This window comes from Chiloscyllium plagiosum, unplaced genomic scaffold (assembly GCF_037043375.1).
Source record: "Chiloscyllium plagiosum isolate Xiang-an unplaced genomic scaffold, Cpla_swu_hap1 HiC_scaffold_9, whole genome shotgun sequence".
NCBI lineage: Eukaryota > Metazoa > Chordata > Chondrichthyes > Orectolobiformes > Hemiscylliidae > Chiloscyllium > Chiloscyllium plagiosum.
The window spans coordinates 73,112,497-73,131,365 of record NW_028270147.1 but is presented as its reverse complement, the minus strand read 5'-3'; the positions used below and the strand labels follow the sequence as shown (position 1 = coordinate 73,131,365).

The following is an 18,869-nucleotide window of genomic DNA, read 5'->3' as shown; positions in this document are numbered from 1 at the left end:
TCAGCACCATTTTCCTGCACTGTTTATAATTCTTGGATATTTTCAATATGATGAAATTTACTGATCTCAGTCTTGAATATACTCCATACCTGAGTTTCCACAACCGCCTGAGCCAGAGGATTGCCCAGATTCTCCAACCTCTCAATGAAGAAATTCCTCTTCATCTCAGTACTAAATGACAAAGTGATTTGCTATCGTGACTTGGAATTACATCTACATTCCTGCACTGTTGCTGGGCCAAAGCCCTGAAACTGGCTTCCCAACTGCGCTGCAGAGCAAGGGGTGCTGACTCAGCCAGTGTTTCCCACATCTCAGATGTAAAACAAACCTTTAGCACAATACAACATAAAAAAGGTACCTAATATGAGTCAATAGAATAGATTTGATTACGTCAGAAGTGATGCTGTATAAAAGAGGGCATCAAAATCAGGAGTTCTCCAGGTCAATGAATGCAAGTAACCCTAATGACCCCATGGACACTTGGGGGCGGGCCTGTACGATCACATGATCGCGCGGGGGCCAATGGGTGGATCGTGCGATGTGATGACGTCAGCGCGGTTGCGGGGTAATGCTGTCACCATGGCGGCGCTGTGCGGGCTCGGGATGGAGTCATGATGCCCAGCAAGAAGAAAAAGCGGCTCCACCGCAGTATTCTGCTGGCTAAGAAGATCATCATTAAAGACGGAGGCACGGTGAGTGGCGCCGCAACGGGAGGGCTCATCTTCCAGTAATTCCCGATCCAGCAGAGCCTCCTCCTCCTCAGGCGGCATGGGCCGGGGCGGGGAGGGACAGGAGTCAGGCCTCAGGCCCCAAGCCCCAATCCGCCTGTGGGCCCCGAGTTGTCTACAGCTTTAAATCCGGCCTGTCCATTAACGATCACACCAGTTAACTAACGAGCCCATCCATCCACTCATTTCGTCGGGATGTTCACCAGTTCTTCTACCTAGAGCTGTGAAAGATAGGATCTAGTGAATAAGAATTGAGTCCATGACTGTGGTTATCAAATGAGAATATTCCTGAGAGAAAACTTTGCTTCCAGTAATCTTTCAATGCATCAAAAAGAGTGAGGCAGTATTCACCCTTACTGTGCTCTCAAATAATAGATGTACTTTATAAACAACATGACAGAAAGATCTATTTTACTTTTTGATTATGTCAAGGGACCAATCAAGCTTGCACATTTCCTTCGCAAAAGAAGTGGCTTTGCACAGCAAACATGTTTGGACACAGGAAAATTTAACAAGCGAATAATATCTTTTACACCAGCAGGAGTACACAAATTAATTTTCAGAGACCATCACGTAAGGATCCTTCCTGTGTAATTCATAGTTCTTTAACCATGTTCCAGGATTCCCTCTGAATGAGAGGTTGGCAGGCACTTGTCAGTCAGATGAATGTTGATGGGGAGATGAAACTGAAGATAAGAGATGGAGGAAACTGACTTTGTGAAGGTGATAAGAGGTAGAGACATAAATGCGAATAGAGAAATAGAAATCAAATGAGTCAAGTAGATAGTGATTCACAAAAGTTAGAGAGGTGGAATAAAAACCACTAATTTTACGTTAAGGATTTGCTGTGAGCAGTGCCATGAAAGAAAGATGGAACAGTAAATTAGTGAAGATGAAATAGTTTAAAAAGTCCTTCTTGTGATATTGAATCTAATTTTTGTTTTATGGTAGTACTTTTTTACATTACATTACAGTGTGGAAACAGGCCCTTCGGCCCAACAAGTCCACACCGACCCGCCGAAGCGTAACCCACCCATACCCCTACATTTACCTCTTACCTAACACTAGGGGCAATTTAGCATGGCCAATTCACCTGACTGCACATCTTTGGACTGTGGGAGGAAACCGGAGCACTCGGAGGAAACCCACGCAGACACGGGGAGAACGTGCAAACTCCACACAGTCAGTCGCCTGAGGCGGGAATTGAACCCGGGTCTCTGGCACTGTGAGGCAGCAGTGCTAACCACTGTGCCACCGTGCCGTCCAGACGTTATAGTTAAAGCCCCATTTAATCAATATGAAGTACAGGGGCGTGTTGAGGATAGTTCAGCTTTTTACCTGATGGTCTCCTGTTAACAAACTGTGATCCAGCCATCTTCAGATAGAGTCATGTTGAGGTGTACAGCACAGAAATAGATCCTTTAATCCAATTTGTCCATGCCAACCAGGTATCCTAACCTAATCTAGCCCCATTTGCCAGCAGTTGGCCCATATCCTTCTCAACCCTTCCTATTCATTTACCCATCTTTTAAATATTGTAATTGTACCAGCCTCCACTACTTTCTCTGGCAGCTGATTCCATACACGCAGCACCCTCTGCGTGAAAAAGTTGCCCCTTGGGTTCCTTTTATGTCATTCCCCTCTCACCCTAAACCAATACCCTCTAGTTCTGGACTTTCCCACCCCATAGGCTATCTGTTTATCCTATCCATGCCCCTCATGGTTTTATAAACCTCTATAAGGTCACCCTCACCCTCTAATGCTCCAGGGAAAACAGTCCCAGTCTATTCAGCCTCTCCCAACAGCTTAAGTGCTCTGACCCTGGCAACATCCATTTAAATATTTTCTGAATCCTTTCAAGTTTCACAACATCCTTCCAATAGAAATGAGACCAGAATTGCAAGCAATATCCAAAAGTGGCCTAAGCAATGTCCTGCACAGCTGCAACATGACCTCCCAACTCCTATACTCAATGCTCTGACCAATAAAGGAACGTGTACCAAACACCACCTTCACCATCCTATGTAGCTGTGACACAACTTTCAAGGAACGATGAACCTGCATTCCAAGGTCTTTTTTTTTTCTCTCAGCAACACTCCCTAGGACCTTACCATTAAGTGTATAATTCAAGCTCTGATTTAAAGATCCAGTGACATTTTTGTAACATATATCATTCAAAATAACTTCTGACAATGGAGCACTGAATACCTTTTTAGTGCCCTTAGTATGCTGCAGTGTAAATGTGTTTTTCTTCCTGCCTTTCAGTATAATATCTGTGAAACATCCAAGTCAAACAGGCTATAAATTTCGCAGGAATTGTTTGAATTAATTGCCCTTTCAACTTTTGAATGCAAAGATATCCAGTTATGTACCAGCATGAAATTTGCCGATTTGGCAATTTCTCTCCAAAATCTACCTGTGGAAATGAAATTGAAGTGTTGACCCAATGCTATTCATAGCTTTCAACATCAAAATTAATGGCATTTTACTGTCAGTAATACAGTCTGATCTGATTTTTTTTGCTTGCTGTACTTTTTTTGTAAGGTGCCCAAATATCAGCCCTAGACTTGAACATACATCTACACTGAAGCTCCAATATAGTCTTTTGGGTGAATTATAAAACTGAGGCACCAATAGCCCCCCTTGTGGTTATAAAACCTGACATTACATCAGAGAAGAACAGTGTGTTATTGTAGCAACCTGAGCAACATTATAGCTAGATTATCTGGTCATTAGCATATTGTTACAGAGTCACAGAGGTGTACAACATGGAACAGACCCTTCGGTCTAACCCGTCCATGCCAACCAGATATCCCAACCCGATCTAGTCCCACCTGCCAGCACCCAGCCGATATCCCTTCAAACCCTTCCTATTCATATACTCGTCCAAATGCCTTTATTATGGGAGCTTCTTGTGCATAAGTTAGCTGCTGTATTTCAAATATTATACCAGTGGCTTCACTTCAGAAGAGCTTTTTTGTCTGTATAGTACTTTGAAAGATACAATATACAATACAGTACAGCACAGGAACAGGCCTTGCTGATTCCTAATCCTTACTTAGACCTGCTACCCGTTGCTCATATAGGGTTTCGTGTGTCTTATCAAGATATGCTTTAAATGTTGCTAATGTGCCTGCTTCTACTGACAGCACATTCCAGGCATCCACCATCCTCTGTATGAAATATTTTCCCTGCACCTTTCCCCTAAACTTTCACCTTCTCACCTTGAACCTGTGCCATCATGTAGTTGACCTTTCCACCATCGGAAAAAGCCTCTGACTATCCACCCTTTCTATGCCTCTCACAATTTTATCAGCTCACCCTCCGTCTTTCCAATGAAAACAATTGAAGTTTATCCAACCTCTCCTCATAAGTAAATCCCTCCAGACCAGGCAACATCCTGATAAACCTTGTCTGCACCCTCTCCAAATCATGCATGTCCTTCTAGTAGTATGGTGACCAGAACTGGATGTGGCATTCCTTGGAGGTTAAAAAAAAAGAAAAAGTGCTGTTTTACCAAAAATTATTTTCTGCTGTAGTTTTCTCCCAAGTATAAGTTCAAACATCTGATAGTGGATTTCAGATTATCTTTGTCTGAGGACAAAAACACCAGGAGCCAGGGATCACATCAGACCATTGCACATGTTTGCATGTGAACATTTGGAATATTTCTGCAACATTGGAAACTAAGCATATGCATTAGGCTGACAGTAAAAAAGGTAGGATCTCAGGGACATCTTAGCTTCTGTTTAAAACAAGGCTTCTGTGGTTACTTTGCCTGAATGAGTGGAGTTTGGTTACATTTAGAATATTACTAGCATAGGAGTGTAGTCATAAAAATAAAAAAGGTACTTTTGCTTGATGTTTGGGATAAGTATAATGTAATTTCCGTACTGATGAAAACATTTGAAAGGACTGCATCAAAATAACTTATCATTTGTTTGTTTCTTGTTATATTTTTAGTCTGTTATGTATTTACATCCATTTCATTACCTTCATTTGTTTTGTACTTGTGTGAGGACATCTTTTAAAGGTACTGTATGGTTCCATTTAGTTACCTATGATGGTGACTTTGTTGCTAATATAATGTCCCAACAAGCCATCTAGAACATGAAAGAATAACTGAAAATTCAGCTGCCAATTTGCATTTGGTACTCCGTGTTCCCACTCTCACACTGTGCATAGCATAGTTTCATAAGGTAGTGTGTGGCATAGGCCAACTATGCTTTGAAGTGAATTGGAGCCTGTAAGATTTATATTTTTAAATTAGATTAGTTAACATGAATTGTTTTCTGAATATATTAGAATAAAATATTTAATCTTAACACCATTTTGCCTAACCTTCACTTTGCTGGCAGTATGATTAAGTGGTGATTTGCTGATTAGAGAAGAAATCTTACCCAGGTTGGTTGTTCTTTAACTACTTGAAGAGTCTCAATGTAAGTTCTTTGTTGTATTGTAAAACATTGCAATGAATTTGACAAAGCAACTAATGTCTTATTTTACCTCTGCAAAGTTGGGACGGAACAGAAGCTATGATTTAGAATGATTATTTCCAAGTCTGAGTAGTTAGATATTTCAGTTACTGTTTCATAAAATAGCAATTGCTCAGATTGCACTGAACTCTGACTCATTGGTAGCACTCTGCCTTCTTTGTCAGATGGTGTAGGTTCAAAAGCTTGAGTGTTTCATCTAGGCTGACTCATCAGTAGAGTGCTTTGAGAATGTCACAGTCAGTGGCTTGTCTTCCAGTATCTGGTCAACAAGAAAGTCTTCATATATCAAAAACAATTTGCTGTTTATTTAGCACATTGGTATTTGAGAAAAACTTTACACCATTTGTAAGTAATAATAACACATTTATATTTACACCTGAGATGAAATAATATGAGAAGGAAGGCATCTGTGCCTAATTGGAAGGTAAATATCCATGGCAAGATCAAATTAAAACTTCTGCATTTTATAACGTATAGTTAATTTGTTAAACTTGACTATTTTTATCTTATCATATTTGAATTATCAAAATACTTTTCAAACATCCTGCAGTGAAAAATATTAACAAAATTAATCAATATTCCTAGAGGTAACATAGATCAGTAAAAGGGAGCATCTTTTAAATGCAAAATTCTTTAATGTTTTAGACCCATTTTCAAAGCCTGTTTTCTACAGAAAATCGATTTGTTGATTTCGATCAGCGTTCTCTGAAACCTGTCTGTGAGTACACAGATCTGTTGGCCATCCTTGACAGGGTTCATCACAGCATGCAGCAAAAGACAACAGATATTTTTCCAGAAATTCAGTGGCAATCTCACTGAGAAATTTGGCAAATAGTAGCATGCATTAAATTCAAAAGGACTTAAGAAGCAACTTCTAACTAAGCAGATGCTTTAGGGAAGTCTTCAAAGTGTGGTAACAAATTAAACCTTTGTCATCCACATGCAACTCATTCAGCAATGAACTGTGAGATCAGGCCAACCTATTTCTCTCAATCAGTATTGAAGATCCGAGTTAAAACAAACCAGAATATCCAACCACCCGCAGCGTAGGGTAGCTTGCAATTAATGATTGTTAATGTTTCACATCATTGCAAAGTTATGGAATATTTTGTCAGTTCTGATCGATCCTGTTTAATAATATAATTTCTGAACATGGAAATGGCAGTACCACTGTCTGAGGACTCATTTCCCAATGGTGTGAAGTCACAGAGGACCCGCTGAAAATGTGTGTAGTTAATATTTTCAGGCTACAACTTGCCATTACAGCAAACCTTTTATTAACAAGCATTTATGGGACCAGAAGTGTACCAATTGATTGATTGAATATACCGTTTGATCAAGAGGTCCATATAATTGAGGTGAAAACATACACTAAGTAATAAAAACACAATTCAGGGAATATAAACCTCACTGTTACACTTCATTTACAGCATGAATTACTTAAATAATAATGGAATTTTGCCTTAAATAAAACTTATTAGCAGACAGTCTTCTCACTCGCGCTCTCACCAGACTGCTCGGACTTTGCAGAGATCACGATAATCCAATAAACCTCTGATATTTAAGTATAAACCGTTTGCTGGTTTATCAAGCATTCAGTTCACAAGGTGCTGGTTAACACAATGTTTGCTGTACATGAATGGTTGCTGGTTCAGACGTTAAGTGAGCAAGTTAGTCTCAAGTTAGTCTCCAGTGGTTTAGTTACATTTTCTTTTCCAGCCTCAAGGAATCGGGGCACCAAGTATATACCATGCTGTGATCGTAATTTTTCTGGAATTCTTTGCTTGGGGTCTTCTGACTGCACCAACACTGGTGGTAAGTTCTATCCATCATCTTGCCTTGTTTTCATAGCGTGAAAGCTAAAAATTAAACATCATAGATCACAATATTTTTAGTCAGGTAGGAATGTGAAATGAACAAGTACAATTAATCTTTAAGCTATTGCACACTATGATTTGGTGTGATTATGAAAGCTTCATAGTTAAACAGATCGACCAGATGCATTTCATTGTTCAGGTCGTGCAAGCGATTGCAGTTTGACAACAGGGCAGAATGAAGATTCTCATCAACCTCATTTGTCCATGTAGTTGGGCTGCTTCCACATTAAAGATTTAGTTTCCCCACAACAATCTGTGGACTCATCTAATTAACATTAACAACAAATGCCACTTTCGGGGTTAATTGAAGCTACCCTATTTCAACTTGTGTATTATTGTTGCAGATATTGGAGAATTTCATCCTGTCCGAGCTGTATTTAAATCAGAGTCTTAGAGCTGTAAGGCCAGACTATAAGCCCACTCAGTTCTTGTTAAAACGTTCTTTTGCATGAGCTGCAAAACATATTTTCCTCCTGTTCATTTTGTTTTGTAATCCTTCATGGGTCATAGACATTACTAGCAAGTAATACTGGTCTTGCCCATTTCTAATTGCTTTTTAGGATGCTAGTGGTGAACCATCTTACTGAATCTTATAATAGGTCTGTAGTTTGGCTTGCAACTAACTTGCATTAGTTAGTTGCATTAATGATTAACGACACCGGATTCATCTCTGTAGGCTGTTTAACAGAATAAGTTGTTAGATTTCAATTGTGTAAAGAATCATGTATTAGTGAAGTTAGGCTCAAAGATTTGTAGATGTTTTTTATGTATGTTGCCTCATATCGAAGCCAGTTGTAGTGCACCTAAGCCACTGCATTGCCTGGGCTTACTAATTCAACATCGTAACTCAAGCCCCTGACCATTCTGAAGTATATTTGTTCACAAGGTAGCAGAAGCATGGAAGGATTGTGGTTCTTCAAATGTAATTGAAGGTAAATAACCTGTGGGTAATAATAAACACGTTACAAATTTTGGATTTAATTGCAACAGAAACTTAATTTATTTTATTTCCTAGGTCTTGCATGAGACATTTCCCAAGCATACATTTTTGATGAATGGCTTAATTCAGGGAGTAAAGGTAAGTCTAGAATTTCTGTAAGTTTTTCGGCAGGTATCAAAATGTTCCATGAAATGTTTTTAGAAGCAGATGGAACCCATATGATAACATACACAACTGACTGACATGAAGAAATTAGCTGGTCCATCACACCTATCGTACATTACAATGGTTGTTCCATCATGACTAGACACTTCCTACCACCTTCAATCAAAAATACAGTCCATTCCTATTTTGCACAGTTAATGTCTTGTCCCTCATTCTCTCCATTTATTAAACTTCAATAATCTATTGATAGAGACAAGATTCAGCTGTTCTATTGTTTCGTATATCTCTATTAAATCATTTTTAGGGCTACACTGCTCTGAAGTAAATAGACGGAGGTTCACAATTTTATCTTAAGTAGCTGAAATTTTTCAAACTTGCAATCATTGTAGCTCCAAGGGCCACTCACTCATCACTTTTATCATTTGCTTTGATGCCACACTAATTTTTGGTTCTTGGCAGATTAGTCATGGAGAAGGTGAAGTCAAGAACTGTCTTCATGCTTAGATTTCAAAGTAACATTGTTCATTCTACATTATTACTAAATACTGCTTTATATGGTAATCATAGATATACCAAGTTCTGATTTTATGGTTACATTAGGTAACAATTAATCTATCTTCTTTTGAGGGTTGATGAAGAATTATGTTGAAAGAATCTAATACCTTGTTACCTTTAGCTACATTATCTAGCTATGTTGTTAATGAACCTACATAGATCTGTGCACAATTCTTCCAAGTGTATACTGTATTACTAGCATACATATAATACCACAGTTATCCAAGTTAATTGTTACTTGGCATTGTTTGTCCCATTCCACAGAACTATGTAAGTTTTCCTCCTGCTGATGGATAATTATCAATAATTCCAAATAATTATTAGATACATACGAAAAAGAATCACCTCTGTTAATTAAACTTAGTTTAACCCCAAGAAGTTTACTGCCGCTAATGTTTCTGGATTAGTGGTGCTGGAAAAGCACAGCAGTTCAGGCAGCATCCGAGGAGCAGTAAAATTGACGTTTTGGGCAAAAGCCCTTCAACAGGAATACAGGAATGCTGTATTGCTGATGAAGGGCTTTTGCCCGAAAAGTTGATTTTCCTGCTCCTCGGATGCTGCCTGAACTGCTGTGCTTTTCCAGCACCACTAATCCAGAATCTGGTTTCCGGTATCTGCAGTTTTTGCCACTAGTGTTTGCAGACAAGCCTGAAGCTTTATATTTTGCTTGTGTGTCTAAATTCTTTGAAGTAATTCAGCTTCCGAGCTCCTCCAGTGAGAAAATGATGTACGTGTCAGGCGAGCTTAACAAAAAAACACTTGCAGTTACAAGGTGCCTTTAACATCTTTTAGAAAAGTTTCAGAAACATTTAATGTACAATAGATGATGTTGGAGAACAGTAACTACTTTTCTATATGTCATCTATGGCTCAGTTGGAAGCACATTCACTTCTGAATCACAAAGTTCCAAGTTAAATTTTCATTCTAGGCTTGAGCACAAAAATCAAAGATAATACACCATGAATAATGTAATATTCTGGTTCTTTGGCTATACTATACAAACTAAGCAATTGTAAATATAAATTTGTATTTACTTTTGATGAGTATTTTTCTACTGTTAATAAAACATAGAACATTATAGCTGAAGTAGTAATTTTGAATGGAACATTCCCCATGATGTTGTTTTTCCTTTTTGTTGTTCTAACTAGTTTTTCATGACATTGTTGATAGCTGGAAAAGTAATTTAAGAAAACTATTTAGTGGAAAAACTAGAGACTTTGTTTAGATAATCCATGTGATATATATGTGGAACTTTGACTTTCATTGTGATGAATGTGACTGCATCAGTGCAATGATGTAGGTTATTGAGTATCATTTAACTTGCATAACGCAGGATAAAGTTAAATGAGAATTTTTTCTTCTACAGGGATTACTGTCATTCCTGAGTGCACCACTGATAGGTGCACTTTCAGATGTGTGGGGGCGGAAGTCTTTTCTGTTGCTTACTGTCTTTTTCACCTGTGCTCCTATTCCTTTAATGAAGATTAGTCCATGGTAGGTATATATTTGTTTACATATATTGAGAAAATTAATAGCTGTCTAGTCGGATATCCAAAGGTGGGCAAATTAGGTGGATTGGCCTTACTAAATTGCGCCAAAGTGTCCAGGGTGTCCAGGGTTGTGCAGGTTAGGTGATTTAGCCATGGGGTAAAACCCCATGCAGGATTATGGGGATAGAATGGGATGCTCTTCACAGGGGTGGTGCGGGCTCAGTGGCTGGAATGGCCTCTATCTGCACTATAGGAATTCAATGATTAAGATAGCACTACAGATTTCAAGTTAAAAGGTCTCGGTTGCTTATGATTAGATCCTTCTCACGTCCAAGTTAAAGAAATGCTATTGGAGATTCCAAGTCAGAGGAAGGTGAAATTTGATTTGTATATAAAGAAGGATCAGCAAATGTTTACAATGCACCCCATTCATCTTATTGTAAACATCCCTTTTCTGTTGTTTTTCTTCATTAGCAGTTATCTCAATCAAAATATTTTTAAAAATACACCAGTCATCTTTTTCTTGTTTTTTCCTATTCAGCTTGACGCAGAGGTTGAGAAAATAAGCATTTAGCTTGAAAGACAGTCCAACACTCCCACATTTCAAAGACTGGTCATTTGTAATTGCTTTGAGGTTTGTGTATGTGTGCTGCTGTAGTCTTACCAGACCATAGGGGCTGCTCTCTCATTAGAGAGAAGCAACTGGTGGTGTTTTAACCTGAGGGCCATCAGACCTCAGGCGAAGGAAGAGGTTGAGAAGGATAGTCCTTCATGGTAACCTCAAACCGGTGATGGGAATTGAACCCGCGCTGTTGGCATCACACTGATCTGCAAACCAACAGCCCAGCCAACTGAGCTAAACCAATTCTCCTTTGAGGTTTATGAAAATATCATTCATTGTAGCTTACTGAATGCTTAGGATGTCCCAGAAGGCATTTCAAATGTTTGTATGAAAGTTTTAGTAATGGGAGCTAATGTGGCGAAGGACTGAAGTCTTCAAAAAATGCAAACTGTGCATTTTTTTTTCTCCTGTCAAAAATTGTTTCTGATTGTATATTTTCTCCTCCCCCTCCCCCCCAGGTGGTATTTTGCAGTTATCTCCGTGTCAGGGGTATTTGCGGTGACCTTCTCTGTGGTATTTGCTTATGTAGCTGACATAACCCAAGAGCATGAAAGAAGTATGGCCTATGGATTGGTAAGTGAAGCAAAGTTGTTTAATAGTTTCCTTCTCTCTTAGATTTTTCCCATGTTATTTGTGGTCATTCTTCTACTTAACCATTCATGTAAACCATTACGTTTGGATTTGGCAGGAGTTTTACAGCTGAGTGCCATTCCTGCCACTAAATCTCACTATGTATCCAGGCTGGGTACAGGCACCAAAACACATTAGCATCCACTGCCAAACGAGTCCTGGAATGAGATTCTAATTTGAAACAATCTGGCTCAGAAGCAGGCGTGCTCCAGCATGAGCCACAGACAGACTCCCCCACCCCCCCATGCTTTTTTTTGTAGTCTTAACTAGTTTATTTCAGGACACATTTGATAGCTGGAGAAGGCATTTCAGAATACTGGAGAAAACTGGAGGCTTAGTTTAGATCATTTATGTGATATTATAATATCTGTTGAACTCTGTGATGACTGTCATTGATGTGACTAAATGTTTTCATTTGAGTAGTATTACAAAAACCATACTTAATGAAGCTCTGTCTTTCCTACCATTGGTCATGTGATATATTGCTTCAATAACTTTAGATACATCTGTCTAAATTACTACTTTTCTTTTTCTCCTTTTTTGTATTTTCTAAAATCCCAGAGACTATTTATGCCTTTCCAAATAAAAAGCCACCTTTTCTACAACTTTGAATCTCTCCAATCAGTTTTCTGACCCATCCCACAGAACCAAATGCTTGAAACGTAGTCATGCACGTCATCCTTTGACTATAACCATTATGCATTCACCTTGCAGCTCTCCATCCTCTTTTTATCAACCATCATCCTTGAACTATATGGAACAATTGTTTATGGGTTCTTATGCAAAGCCATTTCTGTTGCTCATCTCATTTGCATTCAAGTGTTCAATTCCATCCCTGTTTATCTGATCACAGGCAAAGAGATTCCAGTACTAGTTTCTCTTTTCACTTCTACACTGTCATCCATTGCTCATTCCTTGATCCTTTCTTTTCCTTGTCTACATGCTGCTGCTTTGCAGTACCATCTGTAGACAATGAGTTGGTTTCTATATGCATTCTGATATCATCCATGCTATCTCTCAACTATCTCTTTGAACACATCCACTCCTTGTTTGACATTCATTTTTGGATGTTGTCATCATTGGGAGCACTGAATGTGTCCTCTTCAGCTCCTGTTAGAAACTTTATGCTTTTGCCATTCATTCTGTTCCCCATCTGTTCACCCATTTGGACTGGACCATATTGTTCACTGGCTTTGCATTCAGTTTGACCTGTGCTGAGCATCTTATTCTGTATTTTTTTTTCTTTCATATCTGAATTTATTTAGACCAATATCCTGTTTAAGGGTCTCTACATTTTAAAAACTGGGTGGCACGGTGGCACAGTGGTTAGCATTGCTGCCTCACAGCACCAGAGACCCAGGTTCAATTCCCGCCTCAGGCGACTCTCTGTGTGGAGTTTGCACATTCTCCCTTTGTCTGCGTGGGTTTCCTCCGGGTGCTCCGGTTTCCTCCCACAATCCAAAAATGTGCAGGTTAGGTGAATTGGCCATGCTAAATTACCCATAGTGTTAGGTGAAGGGGTAAATGTAGGAGAATGGGTCTGGGTGGGTTGTGCTTCGGTGGGTCGGTGTGGACTTGTTGGGCCGAAGGGCCTGTTTCCACACTGTAAGTAATCTAAAAAAAGTAGAAAATACTCAACAAGTAAGGGAGCATCTATGCAGAGAAAACATAGTTCAAGTTGATAATGTTTCGGCGTAACTGGAAATAGTTGAGAAATGTAACAAGTTTTACATTATAGAACAAAGGACAATGGAAGGAAAAGAATGAAAGGGAAGATCTGGAATAAAGTAGAAGGAAGGAGAATTTAAATAACAAATGGGGTAATTATAATGAAATTGGAGATGCATCTATAGAAGGTATAGCAGGATACAGTAATTGCTAGGGAAACTCGGCTGGTCTGGCAGCATCTGTGGAGAGAAGACAGTTAATGTTTCAAGTCCAGTGACCCTTTTTTGGCATCTGCAGTTCATTGTTTTATTTTAGTAAAACAGAAACTTTCTCTCTGTTTAGATGCTGTTATTTGTTGAATATTTTCTGCATTCTCTATTTTTTAAAATGCAAAGACACTGCTAATGTGGCAATTTTCCATCCCATTCCCACTTTGATGTCTTTGTCTTCAGCCTGCTATACAGATCTAGTGAAATTCACTGTAAACTTGAGCCCTAGCATGTCATCTTTTAATTAGGCACTTCAGGAGCCTTTTCAGTGTGGATGTTGCACTCAAGGATTCCACATCATAAGCCCTGTTCCCAATTCTTTTTTGGATGCAGTTGTTGGTAACAATTCTGACCGAAATATTTTTAGAATTTGCTGATTTATGATTTTCAGCCCAGATTACTTTACATTTTTGTTTCCTTGTGTTTTATTTCCTCTGAAGAATCGATTAGAAGCAAGGCAAAGCGATCTTTCAGTTTAGAGTCATAGTTCAATGCTGTGATGAAAATAACTTTTTAAAAGTGTGCAGTTCTCTGTACTTGCATTCTCTCACAACATATTAAACTTTTTGGACTGCAATAATTATTTTGATCTTCATGATTGCTAGGTTTCGGCCACATTTGCTGCAAGCTTGGTTACCAGCCCAGCCATTGGTGCCTATCTCGGTCGAATTTATGGGGATAGTCTTGTTGTTGTTCTTGCTACAGCAATTGCTCTTCTGGATATCTGCTTTATATTGGTGGCTTTACCAGAATCTCTCCCTGAAAAAATGCGACCTGCCTCATGGGGAGCTCCCATCTCTTGGGAGCAAGCTGATCCATTTGCGGTATGTGTGGCGTGGACTTTGTAATATACTTTGTATTATAAGTTGTAGGTTTTATAATGAGTTTCTGTGATGCTTCAAATGGACTCTAATCTTAAAATTTAAATCAAAAGTTAAACGTGGCTTATTGATTGTATTTGCTTACAGCTTTAACTGGAGCCACTATTTTCTAGATATTAAATTCTGTATTCATAAATACTTTTCACTTGTGTCAAATACCTGTTGAAATTACTGTTCATTTGGTCATCTTCAGATCTGTTAATTGAACTGTTGAGAATGATAGTTCTGCTTAGTCAGTAGAGACACTGCTTTGTATGACCAAACTCATCGAAAAGTATAAAATTGCACAGCTGAAAAAGACCACTTCCTGCAATACTGAAGTAATCTTTTGTCTTTGCTTGGGGTCATAAATATGTACAGCACAGAATCAGACCTTTCAGTCCAACTCAACCGTGTTGACCAGATATTCTCAATTAATCTAGTCCTGTTTACCAGCATTTGGCCCAGATCCCTCCATACCCTTGGTATTAATAAACCTATCCAGATTCCTTTTAAATGTTGAACTTGTACCAACCTCCACTTCCTTTGACAGTTCATTACATACACCACCCTTGGGTCCCTTTTTTTATACCTTTCTCCTCACCAAAATCCCATGCACTCTAGTTTTGGTAAAAAGACTTTAGTTATTCACACTATCCTTGCCTTCATGATTTCATAAACTTCAATAAGGTCACCTCTCAGCCTCCGATGCTCTAGGGGGGGAAAAATACCCCAGCCAATTCAGCCTCCCTCATAGCTCAAACCTTCTAACCACGGCAACATCCTTGCACATTGTTTCTTCACCCTTTCAAGTTTAACAACATCTTTCCAATAACAGGGAGACCAGAATTGAATGCATTATTCTAAAAGTGGCCAGATCAATGTCCTGTACAGCTGCAACTTGACCTTCCAATCCTTTATTCTATGCACTGACCAAAAAAGACACGTTGGGAAAATGTTTAAAACAAAGTAGTCAGGAGAGGAGACATTGAGCAATTAACTAGCTTTTATTTCATGGCCATGAGGAATTACATCTTTGTTCGGAGAAGATGTCTGAAGCAATTCCAATGAAATATAGAATGTTACAAGTTATATAGTATATCACAAGCCCACTGCCCATTAACTACGCATCCTAGGGGCAATCGTAAGGTCCACATACATTGTCCAGACCTACATTTCTTAATGTCTACAAAACTGAATGTTATCTTATACTGCAGGTTCAGCTAGGCAGAAACAACCGATAAGGGACATAGTGAAACAATACATCTTTCTATGAAGCAGGACTATCTAATGGCCTGAGGAGCAGAGACAGCCTGCAGCTGCAAGGTCAGGCTACCAAAATAGAATTCCTCAGCCTGAGCTCAAATAGCACTATACTAGTAGACTACATTTTACTGCAAACATTGCTTTGTGACAAAAATGGCTTCCACACAGTTGTGTGTCACTTTTGGTCAAATTCTCCCACACAAATGAACCAAATGCCACCTTCACAAGTCTGTCTACCTGTGAGTCCACCTTCAAGAAACTATGAACCTGTACCCCAAGGTCTCTTTTTTTTTTCAGCAACAGTCCCCAGAACACTACCATTAAATGTATCCTGATTTGCCTTACCAAAATGTAACACCTCACATTTATCTAAATTAAACTTCATCTGCCACTTTTCAGCCCATCTGATCAAGGTCCTATTGTACTCTGAGATAACCTTGACTGTCCACTACACCACCAATTTTAGTGTCATCTGCAAACTCACTAACTATACCTCCTATATTCACATCCAAATCATTTATATAAATGACAAATATCAGTGTCACCTGCACCGATCCTTGTGGCACACTACCGGTCACAGGCCCCCAGCCCGATTAAACAACCCTCTACCACCACCCTCTGTCTCCTACCTTCAACCCAATTTTATATCCAAATGGCAAGCTCACTCTGGATTCCTTGGTTCTTTTTATAAATTCTAACAGATTGCAGTATTTTACCCTGCACCAGCTACATGTATTGTCAAAACTAATTAGTTTTCAAAATTAGGAATGAAAGATTGTGACAGCTCTGATGTAAATATACTGTTGATGTTTATGCATGTAACTTTTTTTTTAATCTGCAGTCTCTCAAGAAAGTTGGCCAAGATTCAACGGTTTTACTTATCTGTATTACGGTTTTCCTATCCTACCTTCCAGAGGCGGGCCAGTATTCCAGTTTTTTTCTTTATCTCAGACAGGTATGAACAACTTTGGGGAACTGCCATAGATTTCATGAATTTTAGATCACTGTTCAATATGTTTGTTCATGGGAACTTGTGAATTAGGAGCAGCAATTCTGTCCCTCCAACATGCTCCACAATGCAGTAAGATTGTGGTTGATCTGATTATAATCTGCAATCTTGCCTATACCTGTTAACCTTTAAAACTTGCACTTAACAAGAATCTATCTTTAATTGCATTTAAAATATTCAGTACTCTGTTTCCAGCACCTTCTTAGGAAGACAGTTCCAAAGGCATTCAAATGTCTGAGGGAAAACAATTCACCTGTTTTCTGTTTTAACTGGGTTTTTAAACAGTGACCCTACCTCTAGATTTTACCATAAGAGGAAACATCCTCTTCTTATTTACCTGTTAAAACCCCTCTGTAATAAAAGCAAAATAATGCAGATGCTGACAATTTGAAATAAAAGCAGAATGCTGGAGGAACACTGCAGTTCTAGCAGCATTTGTGGAGAGAGAAATGGAGTTAAGATTGAGTGCAGATTGAAACTTCAGTTCCAAAGAAGAATCATACTGGGCTCAATGTTTCTCTTTCCCCTTGATAATAACTTCATTAAAGCTATTTTGTGCATCTTCAGTTTAGATCAGGCAAATGATCTGTTGAAGATTACTTTTAGAATTATAGATTACTACAAATTTCTGCTGAATGTGTGGCGCCATATTTTTGAAATATGTATTTTAAATAAGACATGTATCCACTTTACATTATTCAAGAAGCCTTCATTGTATTCCAAATGAATTCACATTTCGTACTAAAAACGTGCTCACTTTCAAAATTGGGAATGTGCTTTGGTGAGCGTCTGCATAATTTGGTCTTTCCCATTGTACGTGTAATGTAATTTATTAGCCTGCTTACATTTTACTGCTATAATTTTTAAAACCAAAATTAATTCTTTAACCTTGGATACCATTTGCTGCATGTGTTCTATTTGTGTTTGTGCAAAACACTAGAATGTAGTATTTTTCAAACAGTATTGGTCTCAGGCGATTATGTTCACTTTATTAATGTAATATTATTTTGCAAGAGTAAACCCTAAAATAATCTATCATGAACAATTGAATTAGAAAGATTAACAAAACTGCCATTTTATTTTATTGAATTTGTCACACTGTAAATTAAGCACTGCTATTCCCAGAGTCACAGAGTCATACAGCATGGAAGCAGACCCTTCAATCCACTTGTGTGTGCTGACCTCGTCCCATTTGCCAGCATTTAGCCCATGTCCCTCTTAAACCCTTCCTATTCATATCCCCATCCAGCTGCCTTTTAAATGTTGTAATTGTACTCACATTTACCACTTCCTCTGGTACGCACGCCACCATCTGTGTGAAAATGATTCCCCTGCGGTCCTTTTTAAATCTTGCCCCTCTTACCATAAATTTATGTCTTCTAGTTTTGGATTCTGCCACCCTAGAAAGAAGACTTCAGCTATTCACCCTATCCATGTCCCTCGTGATTATATAAACCACTTTTAGATCAATCTTCAGCCTCCAATGCTCCAAGCAAAAAAGCCTCTTCCTATAACTCAAATCCTCCAGTCCCAGCAACATCCTGGTAAATCTTTTCAGCACTCTCTCAAGTTTAACAATTTCTTTCCTATAGAAGGGCAACCAGAATTGCATGTGCTCTAAAAGTGGCCTTACCAATGTCCTGTAGAGCTGCAACATGACATCACAACTCCTGTACTCTGTTCTCACCTTGTGCCAAACACCACCACCACCCACCTATATTTACCTGTGACTCTACTTTCAAGGAAATATGCATTTGCACCCCTAGGTCTCTTTGTTCGGCAACACTCCCCAGAGCCCTACTGTTAATTGTAAAAGTCCTGCCCTGGCTTGTCTTGCCAAAATGCAATACCTCAGACTTATCTAAATGAAACTCTTATCAGCCACTCCTTTCCCCATCTGATCAAGGTCCCATTATACGAGGAGATGATCTTCTTCACTGTCCACGACATGACCCTTTTTGGTGTCATCTGAAAATTTGCTAATCGTACCTTCTATATTCATATGCAAGTCGTTTATATAAATGAAGAAAAGCACAGCACTGGTCACAGGCCTCCAGTCCAAAAAGCAACCCTCCACCATTATCCTCTGTCTCCTACCTTAAAGCTAACTTTGTATCAGATTGGCTAGCTCCCCATGTACCTATGTGATCTAAACCTACTAACTCGTCTAACCTTTTGCTGAAATCCATATAGACAATGTCTACTTCTCTGCCTTCTTCGATCTTCTTTGTCACCTCTTCAAAAAACTAAAAATAGTGAGACATGATTTCCCCAGACCAAGCCATGTTCACTAC

The 18,869-nt window shown here is 38.9% G+C and overlaps 1 protein-coding gene across 1 annotated transcript in view; it reads left to right on the top strand.

Moving 5' to 3' along the window:
* Positions 1-562: 562 nt before the first annotated feature.
* The window catches only part of slc71a1-1 (solute carrier family 71 member 1-1), a 30,068-nt gene continuing 11,761 nt past the window's right edge, over positions 563-18,869 (top strand). The window contains exons 1-7 of the mRNA XM_043699694.2: positions 563-692; positions 6,944-7,039; positions 8,117-8,179; positions 10,128-10,255; positions 11,332-11,446; positions 14,046-14,264; positions 16,408-16,521. Coding sequence (XP_043555629.1) covers positions 612-692; positions 6,944-7,039; positions 8,117-8,179; positions 10,128-10,255; positions 11,332-11,446; positions 14,046-14,264; positions 16,408-16,521 — 816 coding nt within the window. The 5' untranslated portion in view covers positions 563-611. The remainder of the gene's footprint in view (positions 693-6,943; positions 7,040-8,116; positions 8,180-10,127; positions 10,256-11,331; positions 11,447-14,045; positions 14,265-16,407; positions 16,522-18,869) is intronic.